The sequence below is a fragment of the Rissa tridactyla genome, chromosome 4 (assembly GCF_028500815.1).
Source record: "Rissa tridactyla isolate bRisTri1 chromosome 4, bRisTri1.patW.cur.20221130, whole genome shotgun sequence".
In the NCBI taxonomy this organism is placed as follows: domain Eukaryota; kingdom Metazoa; phylum Chordata; class Aves; order Charadriiformes; family Laridae; genus Rissa; species Rissa tridactyla.
This window is the reverse complement of record NC_071469.1, coordinates 33,010,382-33,029,008: the sequence shown is the minus strand read 5'-3', so window position 1 is coordinate 33,029,008 and position 18,627 is coordinate 33,010,382. Positions and strand designations below refer to the sequence as shown.

The 18,627-nt window shown below is 35.2% G+C and overlaps 1 protein-coding gene across 5 annotated transcripts in view; it reads left to right on the top strand.

The window, feature by feature from the left end:
- AKAP6 (A-kinase anchoring protein 6) overlaps positions 1–18,627 on the top strand; it is a 292,117-nt gene that overhangs the window by 141,083 nt on the left and 132,407 nt on the right. For 4 of the 5 annotated variants that reach the window (XM_054199824.1, XM_054199826.1, XM_054199822.1 and 1 more), the window contains 2 exons: positions 3,689–3,785; positions 5,055–5,221. In XM_054199824.1, the coding sequence (XP_054055799.1) occupies positions 3,689–3,785; positions 5,055–5,221 (264 nt within the window). The remainder of the gene's footprint in view (positions 1–3,688; positions 3,786–5,054; positions 5,222–18,627) is intronic. The other variant, XM_054199825.1, reaches the window with a different exon arrangement.

Genomic DNA, 18,627 nt, shown 5'->3' with positions numbered 1-18,627 from the left:
TAAAATACTTCTTTTAATACAGTATCTTAATCTGGCAATCGGTGTAGACTGCTGTGTCGTTTAATCTATATTTATGTGTACATTGTAGGTTCACATGATAACTGGTTGCTTATTTGTGTGTCAGAGGCACAAAGTACACCGGAAAAAATTAGTTGGACACATGACTTAAAAAACATTCATGCTTATACAAAGTCTGGGTGCCTCTGGAAACAAAAAATATTTAGTAGTTGACTACCCTTACTGCAGATACGAATAGGTCGAGACCCGGGTTGTGTTTTCCCAAATTACAAGGATTTGCTCAGAACAGAGGGCTGCAAAACGGTGAAAGATTGCTCGCTGTGTACATACTGTAGGATACCTACTCAATAGAAGCTTCCTAAGTTTAACTGTCTACAGCCATAAAATAAATCCTCAGGGGAACTTCAAATAAATATTTTTTCAAATAATTTTTCTCATCCCCAGTTTTACAGACAAATAAGTTGAGAGGGAGAGATTATTATATGCTGGAAAAGTGGTCTCTTATTTTCAGTATGTTCAGAGCCCCGCATAGATCAGGAGGTGTTGCTTTTTTCCCCATGGAGGTTCTGCGATATTGTTGACCGATGGATCAATCAGTTTCCTAAACATCAGGGGACAGCTTCATTTTGTGAAGGCTGGGCTCCTTTGCCCCATGCAGTAGACAGAAGAGAGCACTCTTGGGGCTTTGCACGTAACACTTTTGGAGTCTTTATTCCTGTTTACTTTCAGTCTGTAGCTTTAATAAAACTGCATGATTCCTGCCTCACTTTTCCTTTCTTGCTAAATAAGAACAGTTGATATTTATATATAGGTGCATGGTGACTCAGAAAAGCACAGAGAACTTCATAAGGAAATTTTGGTTGTTTCAGCTTGTAAACTACATTATATACACTGTAGTGCTAGGGATGACATTAATGTGTTGTTTAAAAAGCTGCTGTCAGGCCAATGCATATGCATTTTCCATAATGTATATGTGCTCATGTGTGATATTTAGACTGCTCTGTAGCTGCAAATGTGTCTGGAAAAATGGCTTTGATTAATTGACTTCCCTCCTCTTCTCCTTTCCCCTCTTCAGATGCAAAGGCTCCACTCATTATCAGGGAAGATCAGAGGAGGAGGGGAGCAGAGTACCTGGGTCACACGCTGTTAGAGTTACAATTTTCCAAATGCCATAAGTAAACAGTAGGGAACGGGAAATATCCATGATGGGAGAGGACATCTGTGTTTGAAGGCCCCCCTTCATTCCAAATATTTGGTCTGATTTTATCTTTAGCTGTGCAAATTTGCATCTCTCCATTGTATATACATGTAGTGTTTGTTACATCTTCAACTCTGTCTGCCTTTTTTGTGTGCCGCATTTTCAGCCCTGCAGGTATAAAGAACCACGAGCACTGATGCACTGATTGAGGGCTATTCTTTCCAGTGTTCCTTGTCCATGTGTTCCTTTTTCTTAGGAAATTACCACCCATAAAAAGTTACGTATATAATTCTAAAGCCAAAACTTATACTTCACTACATCAACTGACAATTTTCTTCGCTTCTGTTTGTATTTATACTCGTATGAATGGTTCCCTCCTTTTAATGCCTCTGTGCTGATAAGAGTTTATTTCTGCTAAATTTCATGTATGTTCACGGTATTTGTGCCACACATAATTTATCCATCAAATAAGAATTTTGCACAAGGAGAATATTGCTAGTCAAAACCCAAAAGTTTGGCCCCATCTTTATTCATCATATTTTGCTTCTTCAGTTTAACATTATTACTGGTTAATAGGTGCACCTGAAAATCAAGCTGTATTGTAGTATCTGGTGTGTTATGTTAAATGAATCTTTTCTAGGACAGCAAGTCTCTTTTTTTTTCCTAATGAAGAAGAATACCTCATCTTTTCCAATTTTCCTATCAAACACATCCACATCATCTCGAGACACTGCCACATCCAGCTGCATCTATACTCAACTTCAATTATATGAAATTACACAACCTACTCTCAGGTCCTTTAGGTTCTCTTTTGCTGTGTGAGGCACACGCATAGTGCATTTCCTGTGAAGTGCGTGATTACAAACTATTCAGTACAAGCCTGTTTTAAGTAAACAGTAAATTAAATATTGTCAGTGCTTGTTCAGACACGCTCTTACGAAGGAAAAAGAACTTCTAGATTTGGGTTCATAAAGCTCTAGATTTAAGAAAGGGGCTGACATAAACTAGGCATCCTTTTTCCCTTTTAACTTCTCCTGGCTGACCCAGTTGTTCAACAGCTGGTACAAAACAATATATTCAGATGCCCATACAAGGAAAATTGGGCTAGACAAAATGCTGAAGGTTGCAAAATTCCTGTTTATTGCTCTTTATTTGAATGGAGAATTCTCAAAAACATTCTGTCACTAACTGTCAGGTACACTGCTGCCTGAAAGACTGTTAAGAGTCTGTCTGAGCAACGTGCCTTTTTCAACCATGACAAATACAGTAAAAGAACATCATTTTATTACAGTTCTGGCAATATTATTTTCTGCTACGCCAATCAGCCTGACTACAGGAGTTAGGAAAGAAAGGAAATGGTCGCTGCTCTAAGAAATGAGGGCTTTGGAGTATTTTGTGGTGTCTGCTACTTCACTACATGGTCACTAGTATTTGGAGAAGTATAAATAAGTTTTATAAAAATCAGAAGCTACAAATGCGCGCTTGCAAAGTCTCCTTTCATCTCTGCCAGTTAACTCATTTCCAAAAGAAGGCAAAACTCTTTTCTTCCAAGGGGTCAAATATTGTTTTCATGCGTTCCGTAGACATTTCAAAGAGAACGAGAGTTGCGTGTGTATGTTCAGGACTGCACATGATTTATGATTAAGTACAGCAAGTACCCCTTTATTGTAATTTGTTTCTCTTTCTTACACACAAGTTTAAGTGAGAAGCTCTGGCAAATAATTCAAAAATTTATCCAAATTATCAGTGGTGTATGAACTGGCATAACATAGAGTAGATCATGTTTCCACTTCTCTCTATGACTAGATTTTAATGCAATTTATAAAAATATAAAATACATTTAAAAAAGAAGCAAAATATTTTAATCACTGTTAAGGCAGAGGTCCTTTGTAAACTAGTAATAATATTAGTGCAAAAATAGATGAAAAATACTTGCTTTGCAAATTAAGAATGCAGAGATCTAAAGCAGTCTGATTTGCTCTTTGAAAACGGATATGAGTTAACTCAGAAACACAATATTAATAGATTTGTATGAGTGCACATAGGGCCGATATATTCAATGCTGTAATTTTTTCATGGTTTCATAAATAGTGCTATCACCAACATTTCAAAGAAATCTGAAAAAAACAGAGTTCATATGTGGTGGCATAAATTTAGTGTATTTTATAGAACACTGTTACTCCAGATATAGCCTTATGGGGTTGTGACTTTTCATAAAACCTAATGAATTTCTAGATTTGTCAGCTGTTTCAACACAGATGCACTTTGCTGATCTAATGGAAACATTCTGAGCCCAGATCCAAAATATCAATAGCTTTTAGTATCGCAAATTAGTTTGGCTATTGGGAAATGGGGATGTGGTTCTTGATAAAAAGCGGCAAGTAATTTTGTACGTGTGTTTTATGATAACTGCCTCTCCAATGTCTGATACTGAGGGTTTTTTTCTCTCTTTTTTCTTTTCTTTTTTTGCAGACTTTTAAGTTGAATGTAGATAGCCACTGTGCTTTAAAAGAAGCAGTGGTAGAAGAAGGACGTCAACTTCTTGAGCTTATTGTATCTCACAAATCAGGTAAATCCTTCTGAAATATTGCAAGTCTTTATGTCTCCAGACTATTAAAGAATGAAGAAGCATTGCTGTAAATTACTGCATATATTCACTTCCTTATGTATTATTAATATTTACATTATCAGATTGACCTTCAAGATTTATAAATGTTTCATATACTGCATACAATGCAGTGATACTTATAAAATGAAATACTGCCTGCAAATAGTCTGTTCATTTTATTTTGGTCTTGCTGCTCAGCTGAGTTTCAATTGAAATCACATCACTGAAAACTTCACACTGACACATTCTTTGATGTAGGTGCAATGGAAATAACATTAAGATAATGAATTAGGATTTCAAATATATATGTATTTTTACATACTCTGCATGGGTAATTGCATTGGTAAAGCTTTATTTTGCCACTTAAAACTAATTCTTACATCAATTTTAATATATTTATGAGGAATAGATTAAAATTAAAAATACTTTTTTCCTTTGGTTAGGCTTGTCTTTTTCTGCAGAGGCCTTAAATCGAGGGGAGGGGGAGAGAGATACTGATTTCCCTTTCTCTATCCCCACCGCCCCCTATATTTTTAGATGTTTGCGTGACTTGTATGATAATAGCGTTTTAATCAGCATATACTGCTACGGAATGCCATCTTAATTTTGGCCTACTTAGCATGCTTTTCATCCAGGTTGAAGTTATCCTTTGGTCTCCTGTTTTCTGATCATGTTACATGTTGTGCCGCTATTGTTTCACAGCATCAGACAGATCTGTGTAATGTGAAAGCTATAGGAAATTACCGACTTCTTTGTATAGTTCCAAAAAGGTATAGAAGCCATGGCAGAGAAGGGTAGTGCATGTCATCATATGCGTAGAAAATGGTAATATTTAAACTATGGAAAATATTTACAGGAGTTGGAGGTAAGAAAAATGTAGTTGGAAGATTACGAAATGTTTTGAGATAAAGACTAGATATTAGAGGGTGAGATTACCATAGTGTTCCCTACTGCATAGAAATCACAGTTTATGTGGGATTTTCCTTTTCTTGAAATTTTCAGCTGAAACATAATAAAAATTTAACATTATGGCTAAAAAAATGTTTTGGCCCTATAGCATCGTTTTGCAGTATGAACAACAGTAATGCTTGGATTTATTGCTGAGAAAATACATCAAAATTCTTGTTGCATTTATTCTTTTAAATATCCTGCTAATTCTTTCAATAAAGAATAATATTTAAAGATGCAGTTGAGTTTACAGCTTTTACTTTTTTCCCCTTCATTTTGGAGAAGGACTGAAGGACATGCTGCAGATGATTGCAAGTCAATGGAAGGAACTACAGAGGCAAATCAAACGGCAACACAGCTGGATTCTTAGGGCTCTGGATATCATCAAAGCAGAGATACTGGCTACTGATGTGTCTGCAGAGAATGAGGAAGGGACTGGGAGCCCTAAGGTAAGTGGCTTGAAGTTTGCCTTATTTCCTCTTATTTCCGTCTTCTTTTGAACTAGGCACCACTGAAGTTGTCTTTCCACCCTAAGGCTTTTCATTTCTACTGGGTAAACTTTTTTTTTTTTACAAACAAAATGAAATGCCTTGCTCTGAAACAATAGAAAATCTTAGAACTTTCAAGTTTTCCAGGAAGACCTGTCTCATTGTGTGTAGAGGGGTATGAGGGGGAACATAAAACATTTAGTAAACAAAACATAAAGCATCTTTAACATGAATAATCAGAATGGTTTTAAATTGTTTTGTTGCAACTATAAATCACTATAATCAGTGCAATCACTCAGCTCTGACATCCATTAGCCGCTTGGTTACAGCAAATTAACAAAGAAGAGAGAAAGTGATTCATTATCTCATTCCTGTTAATGACTATCAGATGCATTGCTTAATTAGGGGATGGCCATTGTAGTGGGAAGAAGGTCATATGCCGTTTTACAAATCTTTTTGCTCTGAGCGTAAGTCTTCCATAATCGTGCATGTGTTGAACACGGGTGCTTTAAGAATAAGGTATTGACATCTATCAACATTTTTTGGATATTAATTATTAAAGACGGCTGTAGTATTTACTAGTTGATAAACTTAATATTTTTAAGAGCATTTTAAATGCAAAACATGCTTATTCAAATTGGTGCAAGCAGTGTAGGGACGCTACACACGGTAGGAGCTTCTGGCATAGGGTCTGTGACCTTTTGTTACCATCAGTAGTAAGGAAGGGTGGTTGGGAGAGGGTGCGTTGGAAAGTGTTGATTTCTCCAATGCTTTCTCAGCAGAGAATATGCATCAGAGCAATCCAATAACATCTTGGCATGCAGCAGGCTGAAATTTATAGAAAATGTCAAGTTTCTTATTTCTAGAAGTAACAGAGATGGTTGTGCTGAGTAGATTTTCAGATTCTGATGCCAGACAGTTCTTTGCATTGATATTCAGTGCTTCCTAGTGAGTAGTTTGTAGAGTGAGTGTTGGCTGGGATTACATTAAATTTTCTGGTGTTTTCTTACCATAATTCTACATAGCAAGAATTATCTTAGAGATGGTGGAGGAAGAGCTAAGGATAACGCTGAAACAAAAATACAGGAAAATACCTATATGCAGGGGACACAATTTGAACTGATATCCCTCATCACTTGCATGGTGGAAAATGCTCCTGTGCCACACAGCTCTTACTTTAGGAAGCAGACGGTGCAGCAACACTTGATTTCATAGTTAGGCCTGTTAAAGTAAACAGACTAGCTCAATGTTCCTACCGCAGCAATAAAATGATCCCATGTCTCTGAACAGATTGGCTCATTCATGGCCAAAAATCTTAATCAAAGTTATCACATAAAGTGTTCTAAAATCCAGCTTGATTTTGCTATGAAAATGGAATCCCTGTCTTGGAATAATTATATTCAAATATTTGCTTGAAAAGGGAGGAATGGAGGGATGGTTTAGGTTGCAGTAAATTTTTCATATAGATAGGTGGTAGCTCCTTGCCCTGTGCTTTTTATCATAGAGATAGGAACCTGAAGCAATCCTTTTTTTTGTGCCTACAGTTAAATAAAAACATGAATAGACAAAATATGATCAAACATGAAGTATTTTCAAGTTATTTCATTCATTAAATCACATCCCTATATGATTCTTGTAAGTACGGGCATTCAAACACCATCTACTTCTTCATGCTGAAAGATTAACTAAAATTAAAATACAGTTGGTAATATAACTGTAGATTTCAGTTTGCATTTATTTCAAAAGCAAAAAGAAACCTGAGAAGTATAATAGGAAATATGAAGATTATATCTAGAGGGTATTTTTCTTTTTGCCTTGTTTTAGAAACTACAGGAACAGTGTTGGTGTTAGAAATCTGTAAAGAAATAGGAAAAGGAGGAATTTCAAAGACCCTAGGAAACTTTTCCCTTAGGACTTTTTAAACATTTTTTCATAGCACTATGGCATCTTTTATGCAAGCAATGGAGAGTGGAAGGGAGAGAGGGACATTCTGCACCCTAGAAACACATTGTCAACATTTGTATTCAAGAATTCAGGTTTTGCTTATGAAATTTTTCATTTATTGTATATAAGTTTCAGAGTGGTTTATAGTGATTCCTATAGAAGACTCAAGGGATTTTAAATATTTCTGATGCCTAAGCTCTTCTAATGTATTGCATTCTCTGTACAATTGTAGAAAAAACAATGAGATCTCTTCTTTAGTAACTATTATTCTGTCATTTTTATAAATAAACAAATGATGACTATTCAGCTTTAATTGGGGGATATAAAGTTTTGCCTTTTTACCCTATTGAGAACCTTTAAAAAGAAATCTCAGAATTGGCATGATATATTCCAACAAGTACTGGTCTAACATTATAAGTAGTAAACATGACATACAATACAATCTGACTTTCTTTCATAATCTTAAGACACTTTGCTAACAGTTGGGGTTTTTTCCTTTTGGAAACAGTAAATAATATTCTAAAATATATGGAAAATAGGAGGAATGCCTGCATATATGTGTGTACCTTGTCTTTTTTCACCTTCTGGAGATGTCCGAGACCACTTGTTTTGTAACTGATCTCTTTATAATTCGACGACTATTTCTCCATCAGGAAAGGTCAAATGGAACAATATTGCTTTCAATAAACAGTAGAGTCGTATTGAAAAATAACATTATGTACTTTCTTATCTAGTGGCTGTCTGAATATTACCCTGATCTATTTAACTCATAGGTTGGTGGGAAAGTTCATTGCTTTCTGAAGAGCTTCTAAGTTAATCATGTAACTAACGTCCTTGCAAAGTATACAAATGTTAATAGCATTTGCCCATAGTAGACATTCTCCTTCATTCAAAATTGTATGGAATAGTATTCTTAGGGTCAGTTTTAAGTCCTACTCCCAGCTACTTTAACTTTGGACAGTTAGTTCATGACTATAATTTTTGGATCTAGATGTTTTTGTTCTGCAAGTAAATGTTTGAATTAAGTTTTGGTTTTTTGTGTAAAAGTTCAGAGCATAACATCAGAACATAAAGGCTAGCAGGTTAAATAATTGTGTAGTCTAGAAAATATGAATGTAGTCTGTACTTCTGGACATGTCCTTGCTATATTACTGAAAAACATTTCAACTTTTCCATTCCAGCTTGAGAAATAAGCATGAAACTGGTAAGGCATTGGGCCTACTGCTCAGAACATTGAAATCTGACTTAGTTGTCTCAAGTGAAAAAGCACTCTTGGGAAGATTGTCTTAGCTCTGTAATGGACTTGTCTGTCAGTGGGTTAATGATAGAAGCAGTAAGGATTTGAAGAATATTAGAAGAAGAGGTAAAAATATGTTTAATAAAGTAAACCTAAAATCACAGAAATAATAGATGGCTCAGGATAACAGAGTTTGAAGTGGTTAAACAAACCTTTGTATAAAGCAAAAAAGAAAACCGATGTAATTTCATCTTGATATGTAATTAAGCATCCCACACTTCCAGGATCATCTCCCACTCAGTTGCGCATAATTTTACAGTTTTTACAACCACTCTAAACAAACAGTCTTCAGTACACAGAAAAGTGATTTTCATGAAAAAAATGAAAACTTGGTGATGCTTCTTAATATCTACCACAGTTTGTGATTCTGGGAAAGCTCCTTGACAGATGACAGTTTTATAGTGACACTGGTCTCAGACACAGTGGGTGGACTAAACATGGCAGTCCAGAACAATTACATCCTTCTCAGTGTTTTAATATGAGGATGAATTTGTGAAATGGACGACAAGACAGAGCAAAGGTTAGAGAATGGTAACAATCCTTTCTTTATTACTTCAGACTTGTAACTTGTCCTGGCCATCCAATCATGCTGCTTTGAGTACGACATTTAGATTAATACTTTGATACAAAAGGAATGTACAAATGAAGTGTTTTGGCATCTTTGTGATCAGTGCAGAGAAATATCGTATTTGTGAGTAGATATTTTTCTTTTTCTCAGTGTCTTTTATCAGCTCTGGATTTCTAATCTGCAGACATAGGTATGATGCATGTACTGTAATATTAAAGCCTACACACCAGTATTTTTTCCAATGTCTTCCATTATTAAAAAACAGGGAAAGTCTATTATTGGGACAGTCTTAAATATTGTCAACAGATAAAAGAGAACATGATTTCAGAATCTAGTGTTTTTATTTACATAACCACTTTGAAAACTGGGTTTCTAATCTCCAGTATATTGTCCGTATTGTCCATAAAATATGGAATATTGTATATATTATTGTAGTGGTCAGTGCTTTGAAGTTGTGAAATGGCACGTGTAACTGGGTTTCATTCTCTTCTCCTTGAGTTAGTTGCTTCTAGTGAAAGGGAAGGAATAGCATGTGCTAGAAGGATCATTTTACTTGGGTTGCTGGAGTTTCTTAAGTCATAGGGGACTGCACACCTCAAACTCAATTTATTTATTTAACTTACAGTCTCTCTGCCTTCCACATTCACAAACTCAGGATCAGACACATGCATTCAATCCTGTGTCTTGTGTCCATAATATTGTGGAATAAAATGTCAAGTAAATAGCCATCACTTCATTAGTAACAATTTGAAAGATAATGAAATGGAAATCAGACTTCCATCTCTCACATTGTACAGACATATGGAAAGGGAATTTCATACGGTGATACACATGCTATCCTAGTCTACGGTTATCTCATGGCTTAATCAAGTCTTTTTGTGGAAAAGAAACGTACACGGAAAGTTGGTATTTGTGCTTTAGCAGAAGTAATTTTTTTCTCTAATGTGGCCATAATAAGCCACATTCCCATCTAGACACAAGAGAGTTTTATGCCGTGAATACAACACCTTATAGATCAGACATTAAACTGAAGTTCCAACCACCTTTATCCAGGCTTACTTCCAGTATCAGTAATTACCATCTGCCGCCTTAATTCTTTGCAGTTTCAGCTGAATGTGTTAGTCTCTTCTGTTCAGAACAACTCTATAGTCTTGGGCACAGTTACTACTTTTCACTGGTAAATAAAATACCTTATAATACCTTACAAAGTATTTCTGTGCCAAAAAGTATTACAGCAAGTCAGTAGCTCACCATTCACTATTTCAAAAGATGGTAACAAGGAAAGTGATTTCCTGTAATTAGAACACAAGGTTCTGATATGTTGCTGTTGAGGCACAGTCTTAAATTGTTGAATATTTAAAATGCTGTCTGTACATAAATAGTATTATTGAGCCTAACAGCTGAACAGTTTAAAATCATTCATGTAACATTTCAGTTCTGAATCTTTTGGAATTTTGGAAGTCTAGACTAAAGATACTGTGATCTCACTCTTAAGTACAAATGATGCCGTTAATTCTGCCCTACTAGGAAAAAATGCATCTACAGTTGTTATTTTGCTTGGCTTTAGGTATTTTAATATGTGACATTACAATATTCTTGAACTGTCAGCTTCTACAGTGGGGGTTTGAACCATGGATGAGTTGGTCAAATGGATAGAAAGGGTAGTGGCATTTACAAATCCTTCTGTAAATCAATAGACAAAATTTTGGTTTTGCGAGGAATAAGTCTGTCTTTTAGTGTTTTTACTGGGGCATGTGAAACACAACTGAGTTCTTTTTATATTAGTTGTTATCCAAATATAGGCTTGAAAACATCCGTTAAGAATTTCCAAGCTAATCAAAACAAGCTATGTTGATGTAACAATGAAAAGAACCTAAGAAAGAAGCAAGAATGAATATTTGTGTCTTTTAGCGCAGCTAGACACTTCCTCAGTTTGCTAGTTTTTAATACCTTGCTTTCTAAGTTAGGTATTTTTAATCTCACAGACATCACCTAGAATGTGCACAGACCTAGCCATCATTGTAACAAAACGTACCTTCAGGAAGGATTTGAGAGGTGAAACCATAATTTTACACACCATTCTAGAGTGGATGAATAAAAGAAAACAGAAAGGTGTTTTAGAATAAGTGTAGTAGCAGAAGCTGGCATCGGTAAAAGGACAGCCTGAATATGGAAAACTGAATGGGACTGACATAGTAAGCCTTAATTGTAGAAACAGGAAATATAGCTAAATGGGACCTACTGAAGGGTATCAAAGATGTGATCATGACAACTGGGCAGAAAAGTTTTGTTGAAAATACCGTACCAGACTCTGAGAATTAGTTGGAAAATTTTACGTGAGAATTTTAGTATAGACAGACAGAAAACATAGAATTGTAGTACCTTTTAGTACCTTTCTTGTACAGGGTGTTTTATTGACAAAATCTGTGCCTTGCCAAGAAAGTGCCTCTTTTTATCACACTTTGAAGCAAATTTTTCTTCTGATAAGCAAAATCCCATGCAAAGCCAATGTAGCCATGTAATCTCCTATGTACAAAATGTTTCCTTTAAGTTTCTAAGTGAATGTAATCACTTACATACAGAATAATATTCACAGAATACCTTCTCTTAATAAAACTGCTAAGATCCTTCTGTCTTGTATGTTTTATCTATCCTAGAGTAAAGGCAATATGTAGCTGAACAAGTTCTTTCTTGGTAGAAATGCTTTAACTGAGCAAGTAATTTTGGGGTGAAAGATTTTAGGTTTCCAAGCTCGTAAAATTTTAATTTCAGCTGTGGCTGGTTCACGGGGAAAGAGGCTGCATGGTTCTTCCCCACTGGCTGAAAACCCACAGCCTGCGTTACTGAGGCCACCTGGGATGAATCTAAGCCATTGTTTTGGGAGTATTATGTTGTGATAATAACTACATTTTTAAATGGCTAAGGTGCAGGATTCTGCAGTTGTGCTTGTAAATGGATAACTAACACTTTACCATCGCTTTTGGTAGTCATTCCCCGTTTGACAGAAGAAATTAAATGTTACCTATCTATGAGACCTGTATTTTGAAAATGTTTCTTTTGCTTAAATAGTTGTAGATATTTTTTCTGAATGATTGAAAGCAAAAACATCAGAGGTGCCCAAAAAAAGATTTAGGACTGTTGGATGTACCTTCCACATGGTAGATTCACTGCTATTCACTGGAAGCTGTTTCTCCTGAGTTGTTAATTGTGCGCCTTTTAGTGCTCAGGAGGAACAATTTTGTATTTAATTCAAAGCCTCCCTTCACAGAGAAAGGAATGAAGCTAAGCAGCCAGTGTTTGGACTGCAATAAGAGAAGACAAATGAATATAAGCTCTATCCTAAACAACTTCTTTCATGTTACATGAGCCCTGTTAAAACTTCTCTATATCACAAGTTAACTAAATATTTTGCTAATTTTTCATGAAATTGTGTCCCTGAAGTCTTAGTTAAGCAAACCTGGGTCCGGCTTTAGCTCACAAAGATTGTTTTGTCATATATCCTTCAACCTCCTTGCATATTTGCTGCAAATTCTGTATGACAGTGTTGTTTTCATGGTATTTTAATAATCTTTAACAAGCCACATTTCTAAAATGGTAGCAGAGCTCTTCATGTTTTCCATTGAATCTAGAAGTAACCTTAGCTCTGGTTGATTAAGCTTACTACTACCAAGGATAAAATGTAGAGAGCCAGCTTTAAAAGTCATATTTTTGCAGCTAAACTGCATCTACTATTAAGCACAATATTCAATCCTGTTATAAAACATAGGCATGTTTTTAAAGCAACATGTTCTAATATTTACTGCAAAAATAGCAAAAGTCATATTCTAATTGAAGATGTGAACAAGGACTTCAAGGTATCTGTAGTATTTGTGGTATGATTCTATAATTTTTACACCTTGGTGATTCTAGATAGTGTATATTGATTACTTTTGGCAACTGTAGGCTCTTTAGCAGCCATCACTGTTAATAGAAACAGTTATGCTTAAACAGCAAAGAAATTATGATTTTTGACTTTAAGAATAAGGAAGGCTACTTTCTATTAAAACATAGATCAAGTTCAGTTTGAAAGATGTTTTAAATCTAAATCACTCCACTGAGAACAAGTGCAGACTGAGAACTTGATGAGAACAGATATTTAAACTGACATACGCCCAAGGGGCAAATTTTGTCATAATGCTATTTGAATCTTTGAACACTATTATCTGAAACTCCGGAAGTGTGTTAGGCTATTGTAACTTCACATGCATAACTGGACCAACTCTGACAAGCTTTATTTAGACAAAAATCCCAGTTGGGTTTAGCCTGTATTTGAAATATAAAAACATGAGTATATTTGTGCATGTATTCATATGAACGCGTTTATCTTAAGTGACTTAAACTAAATATTAACCACTCAAAGGCCTTGATTTTCTGATTTGCCAGTATCTGTTCATTCTGCTTTCTGTATACAATTGTATTGATGCATTTTTGTTCTGTTATTTTTGAATGTATTTTCAGCAGTGAGTATCGGTGGAAGGCTTCTTCTCTTATTCATGTCTGCCTGTTATTTCACATGCTTCTCAGATTTCCAGAGAAATCCACATTTAGTAAGTTTTTAGTGACATGCACACACAAATACACAAATTCATTTTACTGAAAACTGGAGATCTCCCACTCTAAAGCAGAAATTTCCAGGATAGCCTGTTAGAGATACTACTTGTCTCCTTTTCTGTGTGGGTTGAGTCCTGTGGGCCCATTCAAGGCCAAGTTTTTACGCCACAGGAGAAACAGAGCTTTTTTTCTTTATTTATTTTTTTGATTTTGAATTCAGGAGTTGATGGAACACACTAAAATAAATTCATAAATAAACAAGTGAAAAGAAGGAATCCTAGCTGACTGAAAATGTCTTGGTGGAACAAGTTTGTGATTGGCTTTATAACAAAATGGTCAATAACAAAGCAATTTATTTGAAATTCAGATCTTTTCAGTTAACTTTCCTTCCTTGTTTCTTACTCCTGCTCCCTCACCCTGCATGCCATCTGTTGCTCTTCAAAGTAGTTCAGGATTTCACCAGGCTCACAAGTGAAACAAAATAGAAGAGCGTGTGGGGAGAGTCTCTTCTCACAGGGTTCGCTGCCTGGTCAGATGCAGACGGAAGCAGGGTAGGACTGAAAGCTAGAGCTCTCTGAATATTGTAGCTGATTTGCAGACCATGTTGGTTCTGGTTAGCTCAAACAACATATAAAGTTTGAATGTGTGTTCTACCCATGTGATGTTTACCAGTCATCAAACACAATGATAAATATTTTGGATTGTTCAGATAACATGACATAAGAGTTAAAGGTTGGGCTTACAGGGTTTTCTTCTATCTTCTCCACCAGCCTATTTTACTTTTTCTGGCTCTGGTAGTATGAATGCGTTATCACCTTGTGCTTCTCATGCTGATCACCTCTGGTAAAGCAGACATCAGTGAAGTAAACTCTCACCTTGCCTGCTGTACTCAGCTGCTTGCTTTATTTTGGTGCCAGACTGTTCCACCATGTTTTGCTTTAAAAAAAATCATGCTTAAAAAACTAGTTTTCCTCTTTAAATACAGTCTCTTAAAAATCCTGTGCTTTAAAAATCGCAGCTTAATATGGATGCTATTGCCAATTGTCATTACTAAAGATTGTTGCTTCTGTTAATAGCATTCTGTCTTTGTCATTTTATTAAAATTTTATTACTGCTCTGAAAACAAAAATCACTGCTTTTTTCAATTGAAGAGTGACTGGCATGGCATTCCTCTGATCTTTAAAAAGAAATTTTACTTTCATTGTATTTGTGCATTAAATTAAGAGTTCATATCTACAGAATAAACTAACATCTTATAAATATTACTGTGTTTAATTATCAGTTCAGTATTTGAGTTTTTGCTGTTATGGTTGATGTCTAAGAGTGATTAAATGTGTAATAGAGAACAAAAGGAACATTGATGTGAACAAAGATACTATTAGATAAAGCTAAATTTTATCTTCTGCATGTTTTTATTCTTTTTAAAGTATTTTAATTACTTTTATATTCAGCATGATTGGGTGGCATTTCCTTTTTTTCCAATTCAGTTCCTATTTTAGTCTTTCAGAACAACATCTTCTGGCAACGATTTAATTTGTAGAAACTTTCAGTTCTAGTCTCCGCTGTATACATAAAGCAGCTATTCTTCACTGGGTGGTCACAAAAGGGAAATCAGGTAAAACAATGTTTGAAGGAAAAATCTACTTGGACATCCTGCATTTTAAATCTGACTTGTTCTTAAATGTCTTGTGGCATAGTACACTTGACTACACCTAAACTTTAGATTCAGAGTGATGTTACAGGTTTTGCTAGTTCTTTAAGCTAATCTATTAGAAGGCAACAGAATATCAGGTTGAGCATTGTGTGACCTCTGGATTCTTTATGTGTACCTACCTACTTTATCAAAAACAGAACCAGCCAACCTTTTCAGTAGAGCACTTGGTGAAACATAGACTTGCACATCAAAAGAATGCAAGATGCTTATTGTAAAAGCATATGCAAGTTTGTATGTCAGCTCTAGTAACTTATGGATAATATTTTTGTTGTATTTTTTTTTTAGTGTTTTGCCAGAATTTTTAATTAAGCCTTTCCTATCATATCTGAGATACTGCTAATTTATTGATAATTATACTTACCCAGCATAGTGTAACTAATGTGGGAGATACAGTGGGGACTGCATCACATTTAGAAATTTAAACTTGTTCCTTAAACACCTGGAAGTAACTGCAGAAAAATAAATGTGTTAGTAGTGTACTTAGCCACATCCCGTGGGCAGCTGTAAACATTAATGACAGTTAACCTAAGATGGCTTTAAATGTAAAATGAGATTTCTGACCAGGAGACAGGTGGTATGCCATATTCTTTTATAATCGCCCCATAGCATGCTTTATGAACCATCATCAGGCCAGAGAGAAAGAATAGCTCATCTGGGCATGTACACTTCATTTCTTCATCCTCTTTTTCTTCTTTACAATCGTGTTATAGAAAGGAGCCATGCATTTAGCACAGAATGCCTTAATCCTTGAGTTTATGAGCCCTAAGAACATCACAAGTGTGGTTGATGCTGACAGGTCACATCATCCCTTATAAAATGGAGAAAAATGGTGAGAAAGGAGAGATAAAATTGCAAAGGAAAAAGTTCAGATCTGCTTAAGAGTTCGGCACCGTGTGTTCTGAAATACTATGAGTTAAAGCTATGATATGCAGCAGAAGTCTAGAATGGTGCATTTATGATTGCTTACATTTGAGGACCGTCATTTCAGTTCAGAGGAGGGGGGCAAGAAGGACGTGATGGAGGTCAGCTTGTCTTTTCTGTCCTTGTTGTTGGTTTGGCAAATTTTCCTGGAGACTGCAAGGGTGTTAAGTATTAACTTGTACAGGCTGCCCTTCCTATCTTAGATTTGAGGTGCCAGAGTTTAGAGGGTCGCATAATAACCAAGTACTACCAGCACAGCAAAATGTGAAGAGGAATGCAAGAAAATAAGATCAGTTTCTATTTTACAAACTGAGTGTGGTAAGATGAAACAGGCCTGAAACAAGGAGAGGAAGTATATGCCCAGCTATTTTTTTCTAAATAGGACAATAAATGGGTTAGTTTGCAAATCTGTTATTTTTTGTTTATCAATTAGTCAACACCAATAAGGTTTAAAAGTAGCTTTCATAGGTTTATAATCAAATAAAATGTTTTTAAAATATGTTGTTTATTTGTTGGATGGGTAATGTTTTAAGGAAATAACTGGAATATATTTAAGTTCATTTTTTGTTCATTTTGCTAGTTCATTCATTTGGGCCTTGATTCATACTCTTAGTACAGATATTGCATGAAGCATCCATATTTATCTCAGAGGAATTATTCCTGACATGTATCGCTACAAAAACTATTGTTTGTAGAGTATCAGCTAATTAAAATAAATCTAAAACTGAACATGAAAAATGTTGATTTCCAATTCAGTGAATCCTAGCAATATTATAATAAGTTTGGGTTTAATTCTTGAAAAACATATTAAAATTAACTTTTCTCCCATTTACGTAATGCGTATAACTAAACTTCCTTCCTACTGTGCGACAGTTTCATTTATTGTTATTTGTAAACAGCTTAGTAAAGATGCATAGTGGATTGGTCTAGAAACTCCTTGAACAGTTTCTTTTGAAATAACACTACATACGTTAAGCTCAATTACACATCCAAACAGCCACAGCACACTTTTGGTAATTTATTCATTGATTTAACATAGTACCCAGAAGAGTCATGCCTGCTGTCAATTTTGTAATATATTATGTTTTAAATATACTCATGCTCACCCATGCACGCCATTAAGGTGTGCATAAACCTGTGTTTTTCTCTCTTGACAGCTATAAATGTTTGTTATTATTACACAAAACATATGTTCATGTTGTTTTTGTCTAAATTATTCTATCTGGGGCTATAAAGTTTTAATGTTATTAGTTGCCCTTAGAATTTTAATGTTTCACTGCTGTAACCTTCTTAGGATTTCTCTGCAATTAAATAGAAACTATTTCACTACAGCCTGGAAGAACAATATATTTTATACAAATAATAAAAAAAACACCTCCTTGCTCCATTTTCTTCCAGTGTAGTAAACTGTTTACTTGACAGGGTTCTATATACAGCAATCCTACCTGTAGTATTTTCCAGAACTGAATAGAATATTACGCTTTCCTACAGTCTTCTAATTAGGAAAAAAATCCAGTTTAACCCCTTCAAGATAGGAGGTATGTCATAAGCAGTTTGCTTTGAAGGACCTCTCCCTATTGTTCTCTGTTGTCCCCTTACTCAGTAGAGTAGTTCTATTACAGAGGAAATCTCAATCAATGTAACAGGCATTGTATGAAAAAAGGGAGGGTTTTAGGAGGTAGCATGCTAGTGTGGAAAAATCATTTGAAGAAATGTCTCCTGTGTTGTCTTCTAAATAGCAGCAGTGTTGAAAACAGGAAAATGTATTACTTCCCCCCCCTTTCAGTTTCAAGGCCTTTTTATAAGGAAAGAGAGCAGATGGGAACTCATCCAAGACATTAAAAGATATTTACTGCTTTTAAATGAGCAAAGGACTCATTTAGGACATTCTTTTCCGTATACTGGATTAAGGCATTACATGGACCTTTTCTCATATATTTTGTGCCAAAATACCCTCTCATAGAGCAAGTAATGTATAACAGTGCCATGCAGATTTCAAATATCTGGCTTTTATTATCTTATTTCTAAGTATAGCTCACTGGTATTTCTACTAGATTCATCAAGTGTTGTTCCACAGTCTGACTCTCCCTTCGTGTGTAGAGGAGCAAGAGGGAGCAATATCGATCAGAACATTCAAATTGAACTGATTAGAATATGCTTCCTCTCTTAAATTGATTAGGGAAGATTTCTTTTAGGAAAAAAAAAAAGTTATTTCTAACTGAATTTGTGCAAAATTCTTGAGATGCCTCAACCTCAGCGTTTGAATTGGAAGGTGCTTCATAAATCTTATATTACAAACTTGAAATCAAAATAACCTGCCTGACATTTTTAAG